Source organism: Mycteria americana, chromosome 11 (assembly GCF_035582795.1).
Source record: "Mycteria americana isolate JAX WOST 10 ecotype Jacksonville Zoo and Gardens chromosome 11, USCA_MyAme_1.0, whole genome shotgun sequence".
Classification (NCBI taxonomy): Eukaryota; Metazoa; Chordata; class Aves; order Ciconiiformes; family Ciconiidae; genus Mycteria; species Mycteria americana.
The window spans coordinates 22,841,885-22,867,559 of record NC_134375.1 but is presented as its reverse complement, the minus strand read 5'-3'; the positions used below and the strand labels follow the sequence as shown (position 1 = coordinate 22,867,559).

General features: G+C 41.4%; 1 protein-coding gene across 3 annotated transcripts in view; it reads left to right on the top strand.

Annotated features, from left to right (window-relative positions):
• CHCHD6 (coiled-coil-helix-coiled-coil-helix domain containing 6) overlaps window positions 1-25,675 on the top strand; it is a 120,350-nt gene that overhangs the window by 28,593 nt on the left and 66,082 nt on the right. For all 3 annotated transcript variants that reach the window (XR_012777458.1, XM_075514134.1, XM_075514133.1), the window contains exon 5: window positions 13,770-13,853. Coding sequence is in view for 2 of the 3 variants with exons in the window: in XM_075514134.1 (XP_075370249.1) it covers window positions 13,770-13,853 (84 nt within the window). In the remaining variant the exon portion in view is untranslated. The remainder of the gene's footprint in view (window positions 1-13,769; window positions 13,854-25,675) is intronic.

The window sequence follows — 25,675 nt, the reverse complement described above, 5'->3', positions numbered from 1 at the left end:
TGTGTTCATACGCTTTTTTGTGTGTCTGTTTTGCCCCAACATCATGTTAATAGACCTTGTCCTTTTTACTTGGCAATTCCAGTGCTTGCGAGTTCAAGGTAAGCTCTGCTTCCTCTGGGGCTGTGGTCTGAAAAGGATCCTGCTCTTACTGCTCAAGCACTGTGACCAGCATGAAGAGGAAGGTGGGGGCAGGGGAAGATGACTTCAGCTGCTGCCTGTCTCATTTCTGTCAATGTAAAGAGCTTTACAGAGACGAGTAATATTTTGCAATTGAGTTTCTCTTTTAAAGACACTCTGATGCTAATGTTGATTTAATAAGGTTCTCTCATTCTCTCTCCTTGCTTAATTTGAAACGTCTAATTTTGTGCTTCACAGTTCTGAACACAGAATTAGTGAGGGAAGAAGAGCCGGAGGCAGGGGGAGCAGAGTGCCACACCAGAAGTTGCCAGGGGAGATTGATTCAATAGAGTGAGAAGGTGCAAAAGGTTATATGACCACAGTTCAGAACAATGTGATGGTGGTACTAATGAGAAGGAAAGCTTGATCCTTTAAAATGTTTTAAGGTCTCTGTGGGTGTATACAACCAACACTAAATGGAAAAGGGAGCACTGGAGTATTGGTTTCTTTGAATGGATTTTTCTTTTGATTTTGTATGCATGTAATATATATATTATATGACAGGCAGGAAGGAGAATATTATGAGATAAATAAGCTTCTAAAGGTTTTTATTTTAAAGGTTGTTTTGATGTGTGGCATTTATTTTCAAAAATGCTGAGATGTTATGAGAGATCGTGAATTCGATCTTGCTAATTTATTTTGTCTGCACCTGAATGTTGGTTTTTTTTTTCTCCTGCTTTAATTTTATGCTTGTGGAAAAAGCTATTGACATCCCTGGACATTTAATTCCTTTATTGTGTTGGGGATAAATGTGAACTCCCCAAAACCACAGTGCCAAAAGATTCTCTAAAATAGTGTACAAATAATAGTAGTAGCGCAAGCTTTTTCCTTTGCCTGCTGCTTTGTTAGTGTACCTGTCCTCTGCCTCTTAGGAAACCATTCCTATGCAACAGAGCTGAATCCTAATTTGCCTCTTGCTTGAGTTAGATGACAGTTCTTCATGCAACCGAGCGGACAGTGTAAAGGAGTACAAGTTATGTTCAGCTTAGTTTTATGATAAGCTGCCAACATGTTTCATTGAAAACCTCATTAAATTGCAATTAAATCCACAGGAAAAAAATAGGCCATCTCAGTGAATACTTGATAGATGAGGTTTATGGCTTTCAGTGCTGGCCAGGGGCGTAATCTGCCCCTTGCTATGGGAGCGTGGTGAAAGCTGTGGTGAAGTCCCACCACAGAATCACCAGAAAACTGTCCCAAGCACTGGGAGCTGCCTGTGGACGATGATCTCCGCCTGTGTTTCTTCTGTCCCATGGCCTTGGTCAGATAGAATTATCCCTTTCCTGCCTCAAACTCTTGTATAACATGCTCACCACCCCCCCCCCCCCCCCTCCTCTTTCTTCTCACATTGTTTCTGGTAATAGGAGCTGAACTTCTGCCAATTGCTTCTGCTGAATTTGATAGCTAATACTGGATTGTACAGAGTTATCTCAAACATTTGGTTGGGGGGTGCACTTGACCAAGCAGGCCTGCGTAAAGATATGAAGTTTTAGGGCCAGCTGTTAGTAGAGATTCTTTCTAAAAAAAAGCCTGAACCTGCCTTTGAGGGTTTCTTTTTCCTGGAATTTCAGTGCCTGTAGTGACTAGTCTCCAGGAATATTTATCAAATCACTTGCCTGTCTGGTTATTTCTAGTCTACTGCACTGGTCAACTTATTTGATCAATAAATCAATCAATGGGTTCTTAAAATTGCTTTCATTGACTTTGGAGGTGTAGTGTACAAAAGGAGCTCACAGAAAGTAAATGATTGTATGAGCCCCAACTATAATTAGAGAGCAGACAGTGTGGAGATATGTTTGTAAATAGTATCTACTACAATAAATACAGCAATCTGTCTTTAGGATTCTGTGATACTCTGAGCTGGATTGACTCTTTCAATTTGCAAACTCATGAAGCATGAATCTTAGCTCTGTCAGGTCATCTGACTGCTATATTTAGAGCATACACTATTTTAAAGCTAAATTTCAAGCTTCTCGCTTTTGATCAAAAGGTCCAAGAGTAAATAATTCTCTGGTTCCTTAGCAATGCGACATCATTTTTGAGCTTCAGGAGCTCCACTGAGAGTGAAATGTTGTTTTCTTTTCCTAAGGAAAATTCCTCAAACTGCTTAACCCTTCCTGCTGCACCCAGTCTATACCCTCTTCTTCTCGACAGCAGCAGCACCTGGTTTGTGATCCTTGCTGAGAGACTACCGGGTACTGCTCCTTCATAGAAAGAGAGAATGGTCTCCCCCTGCCCCTGATTTCTCCCAGCCATCTGCCTTGAGCAAGAGCGTGTTGCTTTGCCCAGTAAACGGGCATAGAATCAGCATTGAATTCGTGTAGTTCTTACAAATGTTAAGCACTTGCACGATGTGGTAAACTGCTGTTTGCAAATTGTCCTATCAAATGGAAATCAAAATTTTGCTGGCAGTGACATAGATTTGCAAGTTGCTGTTGATACAATCATGCCCTGGAGATTGCAATGTAAAAATAAAGAATACAGTTTTACAATAGCCTGAAATCCTGGTTGTTGCTGAATCTACACTCTTCTTTTTGATTTCATTATGATATACTCAAGACTTCATTAAAAGATGCAACCTTGCAGCATTTTCCCTGATCACAGCCTTGTGAGGAGCCGAGAGTGCATGTGTTTGAGAACCAGTACATTCTCTTCCTAAAACACACAGTGGGTTGCAAGTGCTTTGGAAGCAAGAATCGGAGTCTCTAGTGGACATTTTGTCTATAGCTCAAAACCACAACTTAATTGGCAGCCTTTTCATAACACTGACTGTGGCCTAGGATGTAGGGAATGCTGCAGGCGAAGACCGAGGTACGCTTTCAGAACTGGTCGTAGGAAAATTTACTGCTGACAGCCTGTCTCTCTTTAGTGATCATAGAAATGAGGGAGATTGAGGTGAAGTTCCTTCCTCACATCTATGTTTTTTCTTTTCTGGGCAGTCTCCAATTAATCTTTCTACATATTTTGACTCCATTTTACTCTATAGGTAACCCCTTACTGCAGGCATGATTGTGTATGTGTACGAGCCCAGACCATTTATTTTAACTCGAGCCCCCTATGCTTTTTGTGGTCCTTTCTGTAAGGCTTTGGAATCCACTTGATTTATACTAAATGTTCATTACTGTATGTCTTTCTCACAGACATTTTGGCAAACGGGTAGTTTGGATTCTGCCTCCAGAAAGATACCGACCCTGTAACGCTGTGTGAAGCGTGCTGTGCGTATGTCTGGGATGAAAGAGCAGGGAAGAACAGGAAAACTTACGAGGCTGTCAAAGTGGGTAACAATGTAAGCTGTGGTGTTTGAAAGTGTACCTGCCTCTCCACCTGCAGAAGGATTCACAGAGACTGACAGGGGATGCATGACCATGACTGAAGGCTTTCAAGAATTTTCTTACTCAAGCATGTAATTAAGACAGTCTTTGCCTGTATTACAAAGCAGCCCCAAAGTCAACCGTATTTTTCTTAAACTGTATAGTATTTGAGATAATCTTTTTTTAAATAAAAAGAAATTAGATTTTTAATCTTGTCACAAGAACGCTGTATTCACTGTGCTATACTGAACCTGTATCCATTGGCTGGTGCCTATAAATATCTGCTTTGTTCAGAGGCAGGTAAAAATTGCTTGTAGTGTCTGGGAGCAAGTGTGGGAAGGGAATTCCTTCTGAACTCACATGGTTCATAATTTTTGCTGCTTGGAGGCACACGGGTTGATTATGCATGTCATCTTGATTTTTTGCAAAACAGTGGTCGTGTTTGAAGTACTATGTTTGACTCGGAAGCTAATATATTTGGTATTTAAGAAGCTGGCAAGAGAAAGCTGTGTCCCCATATGCATGCACAGAAATGAGATTGGGATGTAGGCATGCGTAACTGTTATTTTCCTCCATCTGTCCTATCCCTAGAAAGTCATATGCCACCCTTAGGCTAGCGTAATGGGAGTCTGTATTAATGATTATGAGCTAGAAATAATCCAAGAAGAGTTGAGTGGCCTTTGATTCTAGCTTTATGAGAAAATACCTCATTGACTCGGTACGTTCTGGGATAGAAAGTCATAATTAATATAGAATTTCATGATGCCCTCTTTTGAGATTTTTTTTTTTGATAAATTGATCAGAGACTTGGAGATTCTTATGTCTACCAGGCAGAGTGGGAATTTAAGCAAGGAGGTAAAAATTTAGAGGGAGTTGTTGACTCACCTGCTATCAGAAATAAGTATCTTGAGCGTACATCTCTACAGAGCCTATGCTCTGCAAGATTTCTATAGACATTGAATGCCTTGTCTGTTGGCAGTCTACAAAATGAAAACTCTGTATGTATGTATGCATGTATAGAAGTGGCGATGGGAAAAGGAGAATGTGGGAATGGGCTGAAGTATTAAAGCTGGCAATGAAAGCAGATGGTTTACTTTGGATTTTATAAAATAGGTTTCTCTCTATTTTGTTTTAAATGAAAACTATCAACTGTCAGCATTGCAAACCTATTTGCAGCGATGCCATAAGTATTAGAAGTGCAGTTGTCCCAGAATCATAAAAGGGCAGAGGGTTTTTCTGCTGCTTCCCATCTTCACATTTATAGAATTGTGTATGCTCTGTATACATTAGAGTTGAGCAATTTCATCACAGCCTTTCCTCAAAATTGATTGCTGTTCAGTGTCTCTTCCTGCTTCCTCTCCCTTGTCAGTTGGTTACATTTCTGACTCTCATTACATTTAATATTGATGCTGCTTCAATTTTCCACTAAACTGGAAGCGTTTAAGGGTCTGGAGTGGATGCTGAATGTCTAGATATATTCTTTAAATGCTTTAATTCCTATGATCGTGGAAAAGTTTAGAGCTGGATTATTGCCTTAAGAAGAAATGACTCTTTGCTCATTCAGTGATGAAGTCTGGTCATCAAGATGTTAGAATATGTGCTGCAGAGCTCTTCAGATACTGACATGAGTGCAAAAGTTGTTGCCAGCAGCTGTCTTGGGTTTTGGGCACCTGCTGCCTCTCATTTCTTGCATCTCCCCCTCTATCTTCCACTCCCAAAGTTGGCAGTGCCCCAAAAATTTCTCTGTATTGAGTTCTGAAGTAGGAGATCTCTACCAAGCTGGTAGTCTGGATTCCTGAGTCATTGGTCACACTGGAGTGAAATTAGTTATATGACAGTTATTGACTGTGGCAAGGTAATGGACATCTAGGGTGAAGCTGGTTCCAGGCAGGTTACAAAGGCATTGCCCTTCCTAAGGCCGCTGCTTTATCATGCTTATCCCTTCCTCCCCCACTGCCAGTTGCAGAACTGTTTTGATTGCTTACTGCCATCTTTCCGTTTGCCCAGACCACGACAGACATGAGTGATGTGCCCGTTATGGCAGTCATGTATGGGTGACGTGGTGTGTGGGTTTGGGAAAATATGCTGGAAATTGTCCGTACGTGTGAAATACTAATTTGGTGCTGCATGCATGATTTCATTGGAAGTTGGACTGTTGATACAGATGTAGGAAAGCATCCCCACCCCGAACAAGCAGTGCTCAAATGTGACATTTTCAGAAGCACAAATGCATTACTTACATAGTTCCCATATCTAGCCAGAGTCTTCTCCAAGTGGATTGTGTCTTTTTTCCCCCCTGTATAAATACCTAGGGCAGGGGTTGCCGGTTTGGCCTGAGATCCTGTTTCTATAACTTTGCCTCTGATACAGTCAAGGGGAATATCTTGGTTTGGTTTTGACCCCAAAGGATTAAGTCCAGTATTTATTCAGCTTCCTGTGATTGCTATCCAGTGGGTTACCTGGAAGAGAAATGAACCCTTGTTTTAGCAGAAGAGTACAGCAGGATTGATCAAGGGTGCTGAAAGATGGTGTGTCCTAGAGCAGGGATTATAAAGCTCACAAGCTCCCAGCTGGGAGCTGGAAGTGAAACTCACTTGGTTAGGAAGCAAGGAACCCAGATGTTGCTCATTTCTTAAACAGTTTACTTAAACTTTGAAAGTATTAGTGAACACGCTGTGTCTTTTATTATCAGTCAATATTGATAAATGCATGTCTACTAAGAGATCTTGGCAGAGGCTTATGAGGTAGCAAACCTTAAACCAGTAGCCCTCTTGAGTTTTCATTTTTCTATTATTTTATTATTATATGTTATTTAGTCTGTGCTTCACTCCAAATATAGTTATTTTTTTCCCAACACAGCAATATGTCCTACTGCATCTACACCTGTTCTAATTTTCCTGTCTCCATTCAGTGGAGTGTCTCTGTCTTATTCTTGGAGTAATAATTTCCCCCTTTCCTGAAAGGTGACAAAATTAAAGCCTTTGGCAGTACCTGCAAAAGAGATGCCCTGTGGTTAGTAACAGTGTTCTCTCTCTTAAAACTCTAATTCTGCTATCGTGCGTTATGTCTTATGGGGCATAAGAGGGACCACCTATCAGTGATAGGGCCGGTTCCTTCTCCTTCCTCTCTTCTCAGCAATTGTCCAGTGCCACTGAGTTAGTACCTCGTGTTCATTTTGTCATGCAAGCGTTTCTCCACCAGAAATGTGACAGTTAATGGCTTAGGCACCCCAGGGATGACAGATGTAAATCCAGTAAAGAGCTACCGGTGTGCATGACCTACCTGCTGAAATAATAACATGCACCATAAAGAGCCCTGTGTTCCTCCTGTTCATCTGCCGAGGACGGACAGCCTTGCAATTGTTAAAATGTAAAAACAAAACTAAGCACATCTGTCCTGACTGTAAAAATCAGCAGGAAGAAAACTGTTATTCAAATCAGGCTTTTGTCAAGATGGGTCAGTGATTACCGGTGAACACCTGTTGTGTATTGGTTTGTTAGGCCAAGGGCTTAATGCTGCTATATCAAACCTGCCTGCAGAAAGGGGGGAGTTGGCTTCCCCCAGGTGAACTGTAGATGTTGGGTTCCAGCCCTCTCAGCTGTTGCAAAGGATGAGGATGGACGACACACGTAGCTGATGACACATCATCCCTCAGTTACCTGAAGTAGTCGCTCTGTGCCATTAAAATGATGGCAGATCCCATAAGCACGTTGCAGTCCACCGTCTGCTCCCTCTGGCGCTGAACTATGACCAAGAAGAAAGTTCCTCCTGCCCTGTCAACTCCCCTCAAATAAATAATCATAATAAAAAAGGCCAGCCTTTCTGAAGTTCCTGCTTAGCGTCTGTGCTGCTGATTGAATGTAGCCCTGAGAGGCACGGAAGGCTTGCAGCCCTTGACAACAAATGAGAGCTGTGGCTGCCTCATGAATGCCTTGGCTTCAGCAGGAGCTGGGCATGAAATGTTTATCATCTTGTACTTGCTTTGCTGCTGCTGGGTTACTGTGTAAGTAAAAAGTAGTAATAAGTAAATAAGAGGTGATACTGCAGGCTGCTTCATCTGCTTGTCTTCATACTTAAATAGGCTTGCTGATAAAAGAAGGAGCAGGTGAAGGCAGCTTGGATTTGACAGAGGTTTGGACTGTGCACTAAAGATGTGTTCAATTGCCTATGAAGGGGGATCTGGTTGGAAATCTGATCAGTCAACTGGCTTTCTGTTAGGAAGCACTCTTTGAAATTGTCCAGTAAAGAAGATGACTTGCTATGTAGGTCAGCTTGTGAATTCAAAAATGCCCTTGCAAAAGGATATTTGTTCTTTGCAGGTAATTTGGAAACAGCGCAGTTGTTGGCCACCTCCTTTAGAGTATGCCCGGCATTGCCACGTTCATTGGTGCATGTTGTGGATATCAGCGTCTCTAACGTTGTGCAGCGCCTTGCATGACTCCCTGAAACTGGCTGCTTTACAGCTGTCTTGCTTAGCTTCCACCCTACAGGGGGATCCTGCAGCAGTCTTTGGGGGCTTTGCTTTATTTTTATTTTTGGGGGTGCATGTGCTTTTGTTTTGCTTTAATAGCGCAGTTCCCAACAGGGGACAGCACTGCACTGCTTAAGATGCTTGTCATTTTTAAGGAACTTTTCTAAACTTGTCATCCTGAAAGCTATATTGTGCAACAGCAGGCGGCCTCCATAAATCACTGATTTCTCTTTTTCTTCTCTTTCCCTTCCTTTCTCTCTTGCACTCTCTTTATTCCAAGCCTGCAGATTTGGACGCCTGGGTAAGCTCTCTTTTTTTTGTCTGGATCTTGCTTATTCCAAGTGTCATGTTGTTACTGTGCGCGTACAGATTGTTATTGCCGAGCACAGATGCAGGATTTTATTTTCTGTCATTACATTTTAAAAGGTGTTCAGCTAGAAAATTGCATATTATTTCCTCCATAAAGATTTTCACTGGTTCCTTTTGTGTAGCTTACAGCTGCTGAAACCAAACTTGATCTGGTGATGTGTGTTGCTGGCTAAGAGAGCAGCAGAAACAGGAGGAAATGAAGGTTACACCAGTACTGCTCTTTAAGGCCATGAGTCTGCATCTGGGTTCTTAAACAAAACAAAACCCAGTCACCTGCCTTCAACAGAATGAGAGAAAGGACAGAAAGCAAGTGATTTTGTAGGCCTCGTGTTTGGAATAGCGACTGCAGGCAGCTCCACAGTAGTGGTGATATTTCTGCTGATGCAAGTGGAAGTTGAGTCAAGGCTCCCCCATGGTAACTTGTCTGGTACAAGCCTCCCTGTAAAGTTCTGCTGTTCAGTCCCAGGCATGATGTGCGCAAGCTGCCTCTTGCTGTGTTGCCCTAGGCTTGGTCAGGAACATGCCAGCTAGCTAATTTTGGAGCTGGTTCTGTTCTTCAGTGCATTGCTGTCAATTCCTTCTTCTAGTCTTGGAGCCTTTAATAGCATTTGTTTTTGTCCCCTGCCACCTGGACTGCTACCAGGACTGGAAGAGACATGGGAAAGCATGAGGTATTAGAATTTGCAGTTGTGAAGTGTGGCAAGCTGAGGTACCCAGCCAAAACAGCTCTGCTGTGCTGCTGCAGAGATGTTGCTGGATACCTTTAGGGGAAGCTGATAACTCCTCTCAGCAATGACAGGATGATGTAGAAACAAGGCATTTGATAGAGACTTAAGGACCTTTCCTTTATCCTTATAGCTTCTTTCCCTGGATTGCCTCCGACTGATTCTCTAGGCGTCATCTCACTAGTTCATCTGTGACTGGTGAATGTGTTTTGCCAAGAAGATAAATATTTTTGCAATAATCATGCCAAGTGCTGTGACTTGCCTTTGAGGAAATTCTTTATAGATTGAGGTAGGGACCTTTCCTTCTAGCTCAACTTGCCCTTTGCAGAGAGAGGGGTGTGTTTTTTCTTTTCCTCTAGTAGAGTCTTCTCCATGTCCTCTCCCCAAATCCCAGAATCCCAACGCTACTGCAGAGAGACACAGCCTGATGGTAGCAGTCAGCTGTGGGCTGTGATATTGCTGCACTTTATTACTGGGTGCCACATTCCCTACTGTAGTCTGACCCTGCCAAGAAGCCCTTTTTTTCAAGCAGATTTCCTTCCTAGTTTTCATGTTTAACAAGGTGATGAGAAGGGACTGTGATTAAAAATAATAAAAATGTGGTGATATTTTGTGGTGGGCAAAGCCAAAGCTTAATCTGTGAATGGATGTAGCTAGAGTGAAGCTCAGCTCTAGAAGATGAGTTGCACAGTCTGTGTTGCATGTTGGTGTCAGTTCAGGACGAGGCTAAGAGTGTCTGGCTTTGTTCATAGAGAATGAACCAATAATATTTCATTACCTCAATTGAGAGGCTTGTAAAATATTTCTTTTGGCCTGCCTGTCAGCTAGCAGGCCAGTGCTTGAATTCTTTAGTTGAGCCAGTATGTAATGCATAGCTTTAGAAATGTGCTCTCACAGTTTGTTTCTAAACGGGTTACTTGATAAAGGGAGAGGAGGAGGCAGGGAATCACACGTGACTCTGCCCTAGCTCTTTGTCACCGTTCAACGCGGCACTGAGATAACCTGAAAAACTTTGGGCCGTGGAAAAAGTGTAAAGATAAAATGTAGGAAGATTTTGAAAGAGCCTCCAACCAGTCCATGGATCCATGCCCATGGAAGCTGTAGTAGCTAGCGTATATACCTTCACTGTCCTTTTGTAAGAAAGCAATGCTTGTAACTTCTGACACCATCACAGGAAATTCTTGAGCATTTCCTGAATATATCTTATACTTAGTTTTTGTACAGAGGGCAGTTGCCTATTGCATACATTCTCTTTTGCAAATACATGCTGTCCCATGCTACTTTTCTAAGTTTTGTATGCATTCGTGTGTGCTACGACAAACTACACTCTTCCTCCCCTCTCTCTTTTGTTTCTGTCTTTATAATCCTTGGACATCACGCTCTCTGCTGTGTTCTACGCTACATTTTCTTAGATGTCATCTCTGGGCTTTGGTCATCTCTTGCATGATAGGTTCAAGCTCAGATGTAGCTTCTGCAGCGTGGATGTGAAATGCAACTTTCTGATATATGATTTTCAAACCAGTGTGTTATCACGCATGTCTTCCCTTCTCCTTCCTTCTTTAGTTCTAAAGGCGTTTGTGGAAAGTGTATCTGATGCTTTGTTTGGCACCTGCAATCTCAGTCCCCTGTGAAATTGTAATCATCTCCATAGCAGCCAGTTCTGTCTGGGACATCACAGGCTTCTGACTTCAGGTAGGGAATAAGCAGCAGGACTAGAAGAACTCTTATTAAATATCCTGTATTCATACAAAATGTCCCTTGTTGCGTAACCCAGTTTGGAACAGTGAATATTTCAAATGACACATCCTCTGACTGTGCCATTCATGCTTCAAACATCACCATAAAGTGTACTAAAAGTTTCTAGTTATAACAGCTGGGGATAGAGGGAAACAAAAAGCAACTTTCAAGCAGATCTGTAACAAATAGAATGTTTCTCAGTATACTTCAATGCACTGAAACATCAGCAGCTCTTAAAACAAGCAACATTGAAAATATGTTTGAGTTGCGAGTAAAAGTTTTCTCTGCAACCTCAGGTTCACCACACAGCTTATGGGTAATAAGTGGGACGTAATGGGAGATAACATGGGAGAAATTACTTAGGGGGAAGAATGGCAAGTATACTGAGGCCATAGTCTGCAGTTGGGAGATCTGGTTGTGATTCTTTGATATCAATTTTGAAAGACCCTAGGGAAGTCGCTAGCAGAAAGTCTGTCTGCTGCAGGGTGCGTTGGTGTGGAGGCAATAGTCACTGCGGGCATCCCAGCTCCAGTCAGGTCTGCTTGGGAGTCCGTGGGTCACCATCATGCAGATCAGCAGCCTACTTGAGAGATTAGGTATTTAGTTTGTGTTCCCTTCCAGAGGTGTCATATGCATAAATATGCTGAATTTCTTGGTGAATGAGGTCAGGCAAGCTCACAGGTTGAAAGGATGGATGGGTGTGGGGTACGTGGATCCATGTCTTGCCAGAAACAGAATAAAGCCTCTTGCCCACCAGTGTTGTTACACATATTGGTTACACGTTAGAATAGTCTGCTACCCCAGGAGAGTAGCACTGCCACATAATTAATTTATTTAGATTAAGCAGAAACTTTCTTGCATTTTTAAGAGTTCATCTTTTGACTCTTCTTTTTTTCTTTTTTCTTTTTCTTTTTTTTCCCGTTGTATTACACTTCACACAAAAAGCACCTTCCATCTGAATTGTGCAGAGGTGTCAGTCCTATGTTACTCTTCTTTCTTTTCCTTATTTATTTTCTCCTTAAGGAAATACAAGTCACTTGTTTAGTAATCTGTTTTTATGGGTGTTACGCAGAAAATCAGCAGGAGAATCAGGGTCCTTTGGTCATCCACCAGACCACCCTGCCTTCTTACATCTGTTTCATTTCAGTTGAAATTACTTAATCCTTTTCTGTATAGAAGGTGGATATTGGTTTGGAAGGATAGCTGTGGTTCTCTTATCAGAGAATGGTAATAATTTTGGCACTTACAAAGTGCCCGTCAGTGCCCCTGTTGTTGCTGTGATATCGCTTTGGTCAGGCTACATGTATGGGGCAGCTCATTCTCATCCCCCTCCCCATCCTATTTCAGCTGGTTTGTGGGCTGGAAGGTATATAGCAGCTCTGGTTAAGCCAAAGCCAGAGATTTTGCCTTTGATCAAGTGTCTTTAAGAGCAAGAGGATTTAGATATGAGTCTATAGTGCTCGTGCCTTACCGTGGCCCTGTTGGCTGGGATGACAAACATGGGAACCAAAATATTTCTTTTTCCTTTTAAAAACAAACAAAAGACACCACCACCACACCGCTACAACCCCCCTATTTCATGTACTCCTTTTCTTCCTTACTTATCAACCGTCCCTCACTGCCTAGCTTAAAATCTCTTCTAAGCCCTATTATACCACTGTATTTCCATCAGCAAGGGAGCAGAGGGAAGGAAATGCACAGCAACTTGCTTTCAGATGTAATTTTTCTCATTAACAATGGCTGTTGGCCGTAAAATGACAGGTCTGAGCCCACGGGGATGTTTCTGTCCCAGCTGCTTAATCATACTGGACCAGCATTTTCTGTGGTTGTACCATCATCATTAAAAGTTAAGAGCAATGCTGCTGGGATGCTGTAGATTAGCAGGGTTTACATTCATGTTAAACGGACTAATAATTCTGATTTTGAAAGGTCTTCTGCCTGGTGATAACTGATGTGGCCCCAGAAATTTTTAGGGCAGGTTGGGGGAAGAAAAACAAGTGCCATTCTTCTTGCTATTGTTACTTGTTAATTTTTAAACTTAAAAAGTTTGGTTCAGTTCCATCAATGCCGTGTTTTCTTAATGCTAGTTCAGTGTAGGGGTGGGAATGCAATGCAGTGCTGCTGGTTGTAAAGAGCTAAAAGGCAAAAGCTGTTGCTGTAACCACAGACTTTTTTTTTTAAATTGAGCACTGTTTAGTTGATGACCAGGTTATACTTAAGCATGCGCTTGTATAGCAAGTTTGCTGTTTTGGAAGTGTCGCACTTATACTTTGGAAGATGGAAGAGAAATTCTCTGACACCCATCTCCTCTCCAGATCTGCAGCACCCAGGCAGAGGAGCTCTGGGGGTGCTGGTGGTGTGTGCACAGAGATTGTGTGAGAGAGTGCTTAATTGTCAGGGTAGTCCTATGTATGTCTGTAAAAGCGAATGCATGGTCAGTGAGAACCTGTGTTGCTATAAAATTGTTACAACATAGCCTTGTATTTCAGATTTGGCTCATGATTGTAGGGATGTGTTAAATCTATAAAAGTTTTCTGACGCTCCAAGGGGCAAGTGTTTATAAAGTGGAGGATTTGAGATTTATTTTTAAGCTAAGGTGAAGAACACTGAAGTGGAGTAAGAAACATCGTGCTTCGTGAAAAGCGAAGACTTAGATAAGGTGGAGTTCTGAAAAAGGCAATAGGAAGATGTCACCTTTCTATGGTTATATATTTTCATTTAATAAGGAGAAGTAAAATCAAGGTTATGAGTTTGAGTATGATACTAATAAGAGCACTTCAAACTTGTGGGGATAATCCAAAATGAACTGCAATACTGAAGGTTTGTAGTTCCACTGAGAGGGATCCCATACAGCAGTTCTGAGCAATGATTTTTTTTTTTTTATTTCCTTCCAGTCTGCATCCCATGTGCTTTCCTTGCACTCACACTTTTTATTTTTAATTTCTTCTTTTACTGATGTTCCTTTGTTCTTCTTCCCAGGCCGTGGAGCTGCAAGGCAGGGAGGCAGAGTTGAAGCGGCAAGAGGCCTTCTATAAAGAGCAGTTGGCCCGCATTGAGAGGAAGGTAAGGCTAAGTTGTCTTTTATTTGTGGGTTCTGCATATTAATGGGGCCAGATGCGGATCTACATGGATCCAAAGAGTAGAGAAACAAGAAGCATTGTGCTGAAACCTGGAACTGTCAGCTGCCAGTGTCTATCTATCCCCCACCCCTTACATAGTTCAGTGATGAAAAAGCTGTACAAACCAAATCTTTTGAGGGGGTTTTAACTGGATGATTTTTAAAAAAAGATTTCTAGGAGTTCAAACTTTATTTTCTTTTTCACCATGGGGTTTAGGTGAAAGCAAAATTGAAAAAAAAGTGCCTTGGTTTTTTATTCCTTTTTGTTAAAAATCCTTTCCTAAATGAAAAAAAAAACCAACCCCAAACCACAAATCTTGCTATAAATATGAATTAAAGTTGTATTATTAATTTTTCTCTGGGGAGCCCAACAGTTCAAAGAGTGGTGCTGCAGTGCACTGTCTGCTTCTTGCTGGATAAGCCTTTGAAATGAACATGATTTAAAGAGACACTGTCAAGCATCTTTTAAGCCTGAAATGACCTTTGAAAATCCATTTAGGGATTTGAATCTCTCCCCTAAACGTAGGATTTGCTTCTCTGTTTAATTGTTTACCATGATGAGTTTTTAAAAATTGATGCCATAAAAATAGGAGCAGCCATGCTGTTCCTTATAAACTAATGCGTTTTTCACTTCCTGGCAAAATGAAATAATGTTATAAGTAGTCTTTATTTTTTAATAAATGTGGAGAATAATCTTCTCCAATTGAAGCAATTAGACCTCCTGACAGGGAGTTGCATGGATCCGACTTGTAGTTGTGTTATGTGACTAAAAAGAAACGCAAACAATGAAAAAGGTGGGTCGTAGAGAGACAGAGAAATCAATCAGCTTTACTACCAACATGTAGCATGGTGGTGAATATGGAACATGGGAAAATTGCAGAGTATAGAAATGGTAGGAAACTATTGGCACGTCTATTCCTCTTCTCGTTCCCTGCTACTGCATGATTGTCCATGCAGCATTTTTTTTTAAGCCATTGATGGTAAAACATGCCTATGAGCAATTTCACATGATACAATTTTGCAACACTTTAATCCATACAGTTCATTAAAAAATAAACTATTAAAACTACCACTCAGTGTTGCATTCAGATTTTTAAATTCTATTTCTAGATAATGGGGATTGTTCAGTGCAATTGCAAACTATCTAGCAGCTATCGTTCTAATTATCGCAGTTGTCCATATGTTCATACGCAAAGGGAATTTTTGCAATTTCTTGGTCTCATGCTGTGTGCTTCTATTATATTCTTCTCTCCGGATCTGGTTTCATGAAGCGGAAACTGCAGGGAAAATCTGTATGTGTGTCTGTCCTTTATGGACAGTGGAGTGGGGAGAAGTTGGTGTCCAGGCTGCATTGTCCTCTTTTGGAAGTCTTTTGTTGTATTTTGTATTTCCCTTTTCAGGTCCATGTCCCTTGCTGCAGGGTAACTTTTTAAACAAAGTGATGGCTATTTTAGTGCAGGATCTTCTCAGGGGAGTAAGGTGGCTTGCCCATAGTCCTATTCAAACTGCAGAGCTGTGTAGAAATTCTCTTCTAGCTCTTACCTGTACAAAAGCAGGTAGATAAAAAGTACTGGTTTTCTTTCCTCTCTTGAAACACTAGATAGTTGCTGACCCTTGAACACTAGCATTTTGCTGGTAATAAAATAGAAGAATGCCTCCAACCGTTAGTCTAGATTGGAGTGGGGGGTGGTGGGGGCTAGAAGGGAGAGGAGAGAAATGTACTTGAAACAGTGTAATAAAGCTTAATTGTATTAGTTTTGAAAAAGGTTTTCGATCTTCGCTGTGGATAATTTTATTCCTATAATGGTTGGAAAGATGGAAAACACAGCACAGAACAATCTTTTTTATTAGCTGTTGCTTTTATATAATTCTGCTTTTATTTGTTGAATACACGCAGACCTTGACATTTATTTATTTATTTTTCCTTCCGCTGTCCTAAAACCTTCCAACTCAGGCTTAGATATATTTTTATATATCTCTGTGTGTGTGTATACATTAGGAAAAAGCTATTGGTAAGGGGATGAGGTGGGGAGGAGCTCTGACATAGAAGTTAGCTTTCTCCCCTCTTTCCAGAGGGGATGGTCACTTGGAGTGTGGTCACTGGTAGTTCAGAGGTGTTGGGCTGGGAGTGAATGGATGTGGTGGCTCAGTGTGGAGGTAGAAAGCTGAAATTTCTCCTTCGAAGGACCAGGCTGTCAGGAATTCCCCCCTCTCCTCCCCTGCTGTGCCTATCTATAACCTCAGGTTGGCTTTGTCCCCACTTCTGCATGATAACAGGATTCAGCAGTAGGAGACTTAGAGATTTGTTTTTGAAGGATGTTTTGAACTGTCGATGTTGAGAACTACGTACCTTCCCGGTAGGATGCTAAGAATAATTGCGTTATGTACTCCTTACAATATGGTAGCTGCAGCACTGAATCAAACACGGAGACTGTCCTGTTTCTTCTGACAGTGGTCAGTCTTTAAAGACTTTGAAGGAAGATGCAAAAAAAACCCCTCACCAAACAAAGCAACAAAAAAAACTTTTGGAGAACAACTTTGAGAAGAGTATTCCTAAGTGTTGTCAGTCAGAGGCTGACACATGCCCTGCTGCAAAAGAGTTTATTTTCATTCAGTATTTTTATTCACTGTAATGGAACTTGGATTACTGCCATCGTTCTTCTACGTGTCTCAGGCATGTTTCCTGAAGCCTGGTTTAGCTCTTTGCTTCCGATATCATGTGGCAGTGTGTGCCACAGGTTAACTTATATACGCTATAATTTCTCTGTTACCAGTTTCAAATACTTTTTTTTCATTTAATATCCTTTATGTGAAAGAGATAAAAGGAATTCTCTTTATTATTCATTATCTGTAGACTTCTGTTCCCTCTTTTACCTCCCTATTAAGCTGAGCAGTCCTCACCTTTTCAGCCTCTGCTTGTGTGAATGATTTTTTTTTTCCAGGTTTCTCATTCTACTTGTTTGTCTTTGGGCCCTTTCCCCCTTGCGGCTCTGTCTTTGAGATGTATTGACCAGAATTGAACTCAGTAGTTCCCTTGAATGCAGCAGATTGTGTGAATACATTATCCTTTTATTTTGTAATCTCTGAAAGAGTACTGTAATCTACTGGACAGAGCACAGAATTGGAAGCAAAAAACTGCTCATTTTCTAATAGCTGTTTCTCTTTTGGGAGTTTGAAACAATTACTTAGTCCATCTATCTCAGTTATTCCATCTATATGATGGAATAGCTTATAATGGGAGGGCAAAGTGCTGTGAAACAATAAAGCTATAGAAATGCTAAAAAGGCTTTGCCTTTAGTTTTGCATGAGATGAACTATGGGTGTACCTTATTTCAAATAGATCTTGAGAAACTCAGTTTCTCTAGACAGTCTTATTAAAATTTTCACAGGAAAAGGCATGTATGAAAAAATAATTTCAGTGTTTCAGCTTTTGGGTTTTTCCCTACATCTTCTACTAAAGCACTGGAAGAAATAAGATGGTGAGTGCAGCAGTGCTCTGTCACACTAAAGATCCACCTAGTTCAATATGCTGGACTTGACTGTGACCGAAAGTGGATGTCCAGGGATGGGCGTAAGATCAGGGCAAGTATGTGGGATACTTGCCCCAAATGCTTTAATCATCCTGGCTGGTCGTCTTTGAAACTTTTCCACATTTATTTAATCCTCTCTGAGAGGTGTGAGCCAAAACTGTGCCCACAGTACTCAAGATACGGGTGGGCCATGAATATATATGGTAGCTGTATCGGAATCACTGTTTGGTTCTCTGTTTCTTTGTAGTGCCTAACGCTTGATTTGCACTTCTGACTTGCGTTGAGCAAATGCCACGCGCTACTGCTACTAGCAGCATTCAGCTATTTTGAGTGCAGATCTGAATGCATGAAGTAGCTGTACTGGGATTAAACCAGTGCTGTGATTTTGGTTTTGGGAGGTATTCTTCCCACTGCGTCCTTCGTTATCAGTTTCTCAGGGGTTGTGTGTGTGAAGGGGTGGTAGGTTTTGTTCTGCCTGCAATGTGGTGCATGCTTTTTAGACTTTTTAATCAAATTTTATTGAACAAATTCCTTGCAGAGGATCAGGATACCAGTGATGCCCTTGGTCTTCCTCACTTTAACCCTGGTAGTTCGTTGTAGTTGTGTGCTTCAGTCTCTTGGGTTGCTTGTATTTTTTTTTGTATTGGAGTGCCTGAAGTATTTTGGTAATCAGGGAAAAATACAGGGAATAGATCCTTTGAACTGACTATTTCTTATATGACTGTGTGTAATTGCAGGATTTTGGAGCTGGTGATACAGACATTCCATTCCATTCCATAGCTGTTTCCAACATGACTGTCTAATCTCCAATAAGTAATCCAGTAACGAGACCTGGGTAATTTGTTATAAGCAGTTAAACTTCTAACTCTGACTTGTTAGAGTAATTTTACATCTCATCAATGTAATTTGGAATCGTTTCACAAAAAGTGGGTCGTCTCAACTGTTTTGAAGGAGGTTTTGTACTGTAGTGTTTCTCTGGGTGGAGAGAAGGAGAGTTGGACTTAATAATCTGTAAGGAAAACCTTAGAAACACTCAATTTGAGAAGCTTAAGCTGATGTTCTTTCATGCATTTATATGTTACTGGGAGGGAGGGAGATGGAGGGAGCTTGGTGTAAATAGTTAACATATATACTGCTCAGAACTGGGATTTTTGTTAATGATTCCATGTATGCATTGTCCTGCTTTCTCCAAATGGTAGAAACATCCTTTAAAAAGTATGATAAGAAATGCAGTTTCTCCTGGAACCCTTCAGATGCCAGGAGATCTCACTTAGCATATTAGTTGTATACTTTCTCCCAACGAAATATTTGTTTGACTCCTTTTGCTATTTGGCCTCTTGCTGGGTTTAACCTGACAAAGGTTAAGGGCAGCGCTACAGTACAGCAAAACATGGGCAGCTCTTTGGAGTAGTGTAAAACGGCAGAGAAAGGCTGAAAGTAATCTCGGCAGATGAAGTGCAACTCCTTGCTGTAGATGGATGTCTCTTCTTTGTTTGGATTTTCCTAAGCTCCGGCTCCCACGTTATCTTTTATTAGGCGGCTGTGGACTACTGTGAGCAGTGGGTACATTAATATGCAACGTTTTTCTGCTTGTAGTTTTTCAGTACAGTAAGTAGCACAAGAGGTATTCATAAGCTGTAGAGTATTTATGCAAGTGGGAAAGGAATGCATTAAACAACCCTTTTTTTATTAATAAGGTAGACTGCACCTTTTTCTCTGCTTAGCTTCACAAATCTTGTAATTTTGTGTGTGGCGTTCACCTTGTTTGGTTTATTTAAATTAATCTCCTTTTGCCCTTGCACTTACCATTTAATTCATGTTTGTAAAGCATTTAGGATGTGTAAAGAACAGGAGGCGAACTTATTTGCTATTCTTATTGGCCTTGATCCTTCTTCTTGGAGCAGTCTCCCACTTCTGGTGCACCAAGGTCACCCCTACATGTGAGTCCACTGACATTTCTATGGTTTTTGGCCAGTAACTCATCTCAGTAAAAAATCTCCGTGGAGAAAGTGACAGCAGCCTGGAAGAAAAAGCCTTCCAGAATAACATGTTCATGTTGGGTCTTCATGATCAATTTTAAGCAGATTCTGAAGGGCTAACCAAACTGATGTCACCTGGCCAAGGTGGCAGGGGATTTCTGTTGAAGGGGACAAGGAATTGGTTCCCTGAGTTGGGATCCCAGGCTGTGTCTGTATCCACGAGACCTAGAGAGCACTCACCTACTTGTGAAAAAGCAAGCCGTGTTGAGCTGTTATCTTCAGCCGAACCCTCTGCCCTCTCGGTGGGAGTTAAAGATTCAGTGCCCTTTTCTAAATGAGTTGATATGTCTTGGCAGGTGTCACCGACACCATTTACTTTCTCAATAAAATGGCCCGTAATGGCTTAGGACTGCATGTGAGCTATTGCTGCGTGCGTAAGGGCTGCTTTGTTTGCCTCCAGTCAGCGTGTTGCCAGCCACTAGTTTACCGCTTTAGCCAGTGCTGTGGGGTACTTTGAGGAAGAACAGCTAGTGTGAAACCAAGTTCCGGTCTCAAAAAGATGCGTTTCCTTTCCAGAAGTATCACTTGTCCCTGCCTTTGTAATCGAGCCGTACAATATTCTTTACAATTTCCATTTTTTTTTCTTACATAATTTGTTAAATTCTCTTCTCGTCCCCTGCCCCTGCTGCAAACCCTTCCTCCCACGGAACCAGCGTCGCTTGATGTGAACCTACAAGAGCTGTGATCCAAAAAAGCCGCTTGCCTTTCAGGCCAGTGGAGCAGTATAACGAAGCACCCAGTTCATCGAACTGTTGATTTAATCTTCTGAACACAAGAAGAGTAATCCCCAGTATAGCTTTCTGAAATAGGCTGATAAGGTCTGTCCTAATCATCCAGATCACTTCCCAGTTGCTCGGGCTGTCTGTCCGAGGTTGTGTGGATGTTGTCTTCAGGTGGCGGTGGCTCTAGCAGTCTCTCAGGGCACAGCCTTTCATATTTAGAGAACTGAAGATTTTTGTCCCGTGTGCATGTTAAATTTCTGAATGGGAACAAAATGAAAAAAGAACGAACCTGAGATTGTCATTTGAACCGGTTCTGACCTTCCATCCTCTTCCTCTTTTCAGTTATTCCCAGACATTAAATGTCATGCTGGGGGAGGAGGAGGCAGTACAGCATCCATAATTTCTGTTTTCCGATGGTATCTGTTAGGGCTGAACAGCATCTAGGGGAGGCTGCCTTCCTAGTGCTTCTCCGTCATCTCCCTGTCTGCGGGGAGAGGTTGCTTCGTTGTTGCCGTTGGCCAACTCGCAAACTGACTTCCAGTACCCTGTGCTCAATTCACCCATTTAATGGCTGTTTTGCTGAAAGCTTGTAAAGTTTAGTAGTTAATATACCTCAGTACACCAGCTTTTAGACTTCAGATAAATTGATTGGTAATTTGATGAACTCAAAGAACATCTATAATAGGGTAAATAAAATGTGTTAGATGTCAGCACTGCCTCTCTGCCTTCTCTGCGGTGTGTATGTTCGCTCTTCAATATGTGTTGACTGATGTACAGTACATTACATTAAATTACAAGCAGCCTCTATGCAAACAGCAACTAAGTGTTTGCTTCCCCTTCAGTCTGGACGATTAGTGTAGAGATGCGTTTGCAGTCTGTGTGCTGAAGGGTGAACTGTCAGAGCCTTACGGTGATTTTGTTTCCCTGGCATTTAGAGTACCTTTGCAGAGGGAGGGAATGATGCTTATGGGCTGCTTCATCTTGGAGGAATCCATCCTCAGGCTCGACTTGTGAAATAAATGTGGCAATGTGTGGTTTGAACTTCGTGTCTTAACACTGAATTTAGCAGCTGAATTTAGATAACAATCTGGTATCTGGTCTCATCAGTGTATCACTATGAAGACTTGTTAAAGGCAGAACAAAAAGACCTCAAATGTGATCTTGTCTCTTTGTTAGAACTCAACACCAGAATATCTGTCAAGTCTAGTCCAAAAAGAGCAAAACAAGGGGTGCTTTTGTCTTGCTTCTGAGAGCTTCCCCATTATCTAATATTTCTGATACCCTCCCCTGCCATTTTTATTCAACTCAATTTTCCCTTCATTTCATTCATTTTCTTATTGCCTAAGAGTTTAAATTTCTGTTTTCTCCTTCTTTGTGCTGTTTATATGCTTGTTTATAACCAGCATGGTATTTATAAATGTGCGCATGTACAGGTAGCCAGTAAAGCCAGTGCCGCTTTTCTAATGGAAAGCAGCGCTCGCATATACATACATACGCATGCGTGCAGACACACTGTCTGTCTCTCACCTATTTTTACTGTGGTGTAGTTGTACCTTAGCACTAACTACGTTATCCTGCTGCAATAAATACCAGTGCTGCCTGTTATTTCTGTGTAATTTGCCAACCAGTGTACAATTAATTTTTGGCCCTGTTATTGCAGTATTGGCTATTTTATGAAACTGTAGAGAGTTAGCACAGTGAATTGATTAAATATGTTCCAGACCTTAGGCTGGAGTCTGCGTGTCTGCTGGGATTTGGATGATTGAAGCTTGCGCTTCTCTTGGGATATTCCAGATTTAGACTTAGTCTTGGAAATTGTTTCAGGTAGACAAAACTTCCCTGTGTGTTTGGAATCCACTTGCATAAGAGCCTGACTTTGGGGAATCAGAGATTTCTATTTCAGCCCACAGTGGTCCTTCCACATGTGGCAGGAAAAAAGGCATCACTATTTGTGATTTAAAAATAAAGCCAAGGCCTGGGCTCATTTTGAAAAGGTCCTTAAAATTATGGCTCTGTCCTTACAGAATATGCTGTCATCATATTAATGGAAAATACAGCTAATAATTACTCTGTAAATTGGGCAGACTCCACAGAACATCTCAAATTTGTGCTGAATTAAGTAGTCCAGAGATCAGACTTTAAAAAGGGACTACTCCGTATTTACAGCGGCTGTACCTTCTGAAGTGAGTGTGTTTAGTAGTTTGCTGTGGGTGTGTTAAATACATGTTTCATGACAGCCTAGGGCCACTTCTCTGAAGGTTTTTCCCCATCTGCCAGTCATTTTAAAGAAACATAAATAAAAGAACTATTCCAATTTCTTGAACATATAATGCACGTTCCCAAGAGAGCGGAGTGACTCAGAAGTAGCTTGTAAATAACATGTTTTAATGTTCTTAAATATACGTGCACCATCAGGCTCGCCGTGAGGTCTTGAGCCACTGCAAATGGTATTTGTTTCGTCTGTCACAGCCTCTCCTGATCCCAGGATGATGAGTGGTGGGTTTTTTGTTTGCTTGTTTTTGGGGTTAGCTGATGGCTTGGCTATATATTCTGCTGCACCAAGAATGATCCCAATGGCAGTTTACCATTAAACACCTTGACTCAAATGAGGATTACCTGACTCACTCATTCACAGTCCAGCCCCATTATAAGTAAATATGAAATAATGGCTGAATTTGTGTTTTGTTTTAAATAAAAATAATCAACATACATCTCATACAGACTAGAACTCTCTGCCTTCTGTAGAGTCGAACCCTGACAAATGTGGAGACTCTTGCCCTGGTCGGTGCTCACCAGTGGAGTGGCCATCGGATGAAACCCGCTGCCCTGCACAGAGGGCAGCGACAGCAGGGAACGGCCCCAGAGCCAGAAAATGCCGAGAGGCCACTTAATCTGTGTCAGCCTCCCAGGGGCCACAGAGGAGCGAGAGGTGGAGAAGGAAATGCGAGAGCCGAGATAAAACTCTAAGCCTCTGATTTGAGAAGACTTGTAATAACTAGGTTATTTTAAGAGAAGAGCTAGCTTTTCTTTTCCCTTCCCAATTATTGCATTTCAGGTCTTCTCATAAGAAAAAAGGCTTAATTCCTTCTCCTTCCTTCTCCCTCCCCATTCTTCTGAACAGAAGCCAAATTTTTTCTTATATAATTTCAAGCTGCAAGGTTGCTGTGAGCTTGCATGCCTGGGTCAATCGAGGAGTGCCTGGATTTTTTTTTTTTTCCCCCTAGAGATGTCTTATGATGTATTGGATGGTATACAGAAATCATCTAATTTGCCCTGACGTGCAGCAAGCCTTGCACTGGCTGGACCGTGGCTCTTGAAACAGAGAAGACGACTCATATGGGCATGTAAAAATGTTGTATCGTGTGCCTGCCTGGGCACGTATATGAATTTTTTAGCTTCATTTTTCATAATAGTTATGTATACCGCAAAGTTTCCTTTGGCTGTTTAGGGGATTAAGTGTAGTATATGAGACCTTTCACCTCTAGGTCATTTGTTGAGATACAGCTTCCGTTAGCAGCAGCAAAAAGCCATTACTTCCTGATGGCTAATCACTCATTCGTGTGGCACTGAGGTAATAACTCTTCCTTCAGTTAGAGGCAAGGGTTTGTTGCAGGAAGAACAAAAAAAATAATAATTGTGTCCTAGCTGTCGATTTCTGTGATAGGCAAAGGGCACCCCGGTGAGGAACACAGAGTTTGTCCTTGCCGGTTGAAAATAGGACAGTGCTGGGTTATAAGTTTGTTGTGTGTTCGCTTGTTCTGTGGAGAGAGGATTTGGCTCCAGGTCTGCAGTGTTTGTGGTCTTTGGGTTTTGTGTGGTGGTTTTTTTTTTTTTTTCCTCCTGTTGTTCCCCAGCAAAAGTATAGTTCTGTCCCTTCTTTGCGTTCCCGTTGTCAGATTTCTGAGCCCAAGCTGTCCCCAGTTGAAGGGCTAGGATGTTTTGTTTGGTCTTGTCCAGTAGATATAGGTGAAAAACTGATACTTTTTTCATGAGCCTGAAAAAATCCACTTACAACACTGTTTCCCAAGCCTTTTCTTGTTACAACATTTATCAGCTACAGCAACAAACCCCGGATAATTACAGAAGCTTATACCAAAATATCTCTTTTGGAGCTTTAAGCCTACTTTTATTTCTTCCTTGTTTAGTCCCAAAGTCAAGGTCTGTTGCTGTTTGCATGTAGTGTTCCTTACTGTTAGAGACGGCATTTAGAGATTAAATTCTGAGAGTAGATTTAGCTTGCATCTATGGGTGTATGGTACGTCATACGTGTGACGCTCTTCCATTTATGTTCCTGAGATGCCTTGGCAGCAAGGCTTTATGAGATTTTTCTGGTTTAATGTTAATATGTAATAATTCCTATTATTCTGTAATGGGCTAAGAGTGAGAAATCCCTTGTTCCCTTTCCTTCACCTGGATTCTGTAATGAAAGTATGATACGAAGCTGGTGGTGACCAAATGCTATTGAAGGCCATGGGTGACATCCTGCACCAGGGTTGTGACAGTCATCGGCTGCGAAGGAACGGTCGCTGCCGGAGTATGGGAATGAAGCAGTTGTGTGGCTGCCTCTGCTCTCTGTGGGTGTTTGATTTTTATGTTAATATTTACGTCTCAATAGCCCCGCTGTGAAAATGCCTCTCTCCACCAGATTGGCAGTCCATGGTCCTTCTGGGCTTGTCTTTGGAGACTTCACAAGCTCTTTGCCAGCTACAGAGATGTCTCTTCAATGCCTTGTCCTCTTCAGAGGCGGCAAAACGGCTCCATTAAAAACCATGTGAAAGAGAAGAGCACCAAAAGCAGAGAGAATGAGACTGTCAAACGATGGAAGGGAAATTGCTTACAAATATTTTCTGATTTCTTTCTTATCCCTTTTACCATCCCTTCTCCTTTGTTCTCCTTGGCTTTTTTATCTTAGGATAAACATCGTATTTATTTTCTGTTTACTGTGTGGAGAATTTAAATCCATTCTGAATAGCAAAATAAATATAAAAAGATACTAGTGTTCTTTTCTCTGGAATAACTGATGCCTTGCAGGGAGAACTGGAGGTTATGTGACAGTGGTATTGTAAAGGCAGGCCAAAGGAATCTGTGTTAATCCATTTTCTTTTTCTTGTTATCAGTGTTTCATTTTATATTTTACTTTCCTTTTTAAGTAATAATCAATACTTCTTGGTAGAAATAGCCTAATAACTTTTTTTTTGCCAGCTGTAAAATAAATATACTGTTGCTTTATAATGTTTGTCCAAGTATTACTAATAAAGGGGAACGACATCAAGTTATCCTTGTAAAACTACTTTTGAGCAGTGGAGCTGGGAACTTTTTCCAGGTATTCATTAACTGAGGTTTCTAGCTCACTGGAAGATAAGTGGACATTGTCCTCATTTAAGAAGTGAGACCCTAATGCTTAAGGTTAGTATTTTCTGTAATAGCTTTTGTTACTTCACTTTTTGGTTGTCCGGGTATGGTATATTTCTTCAGA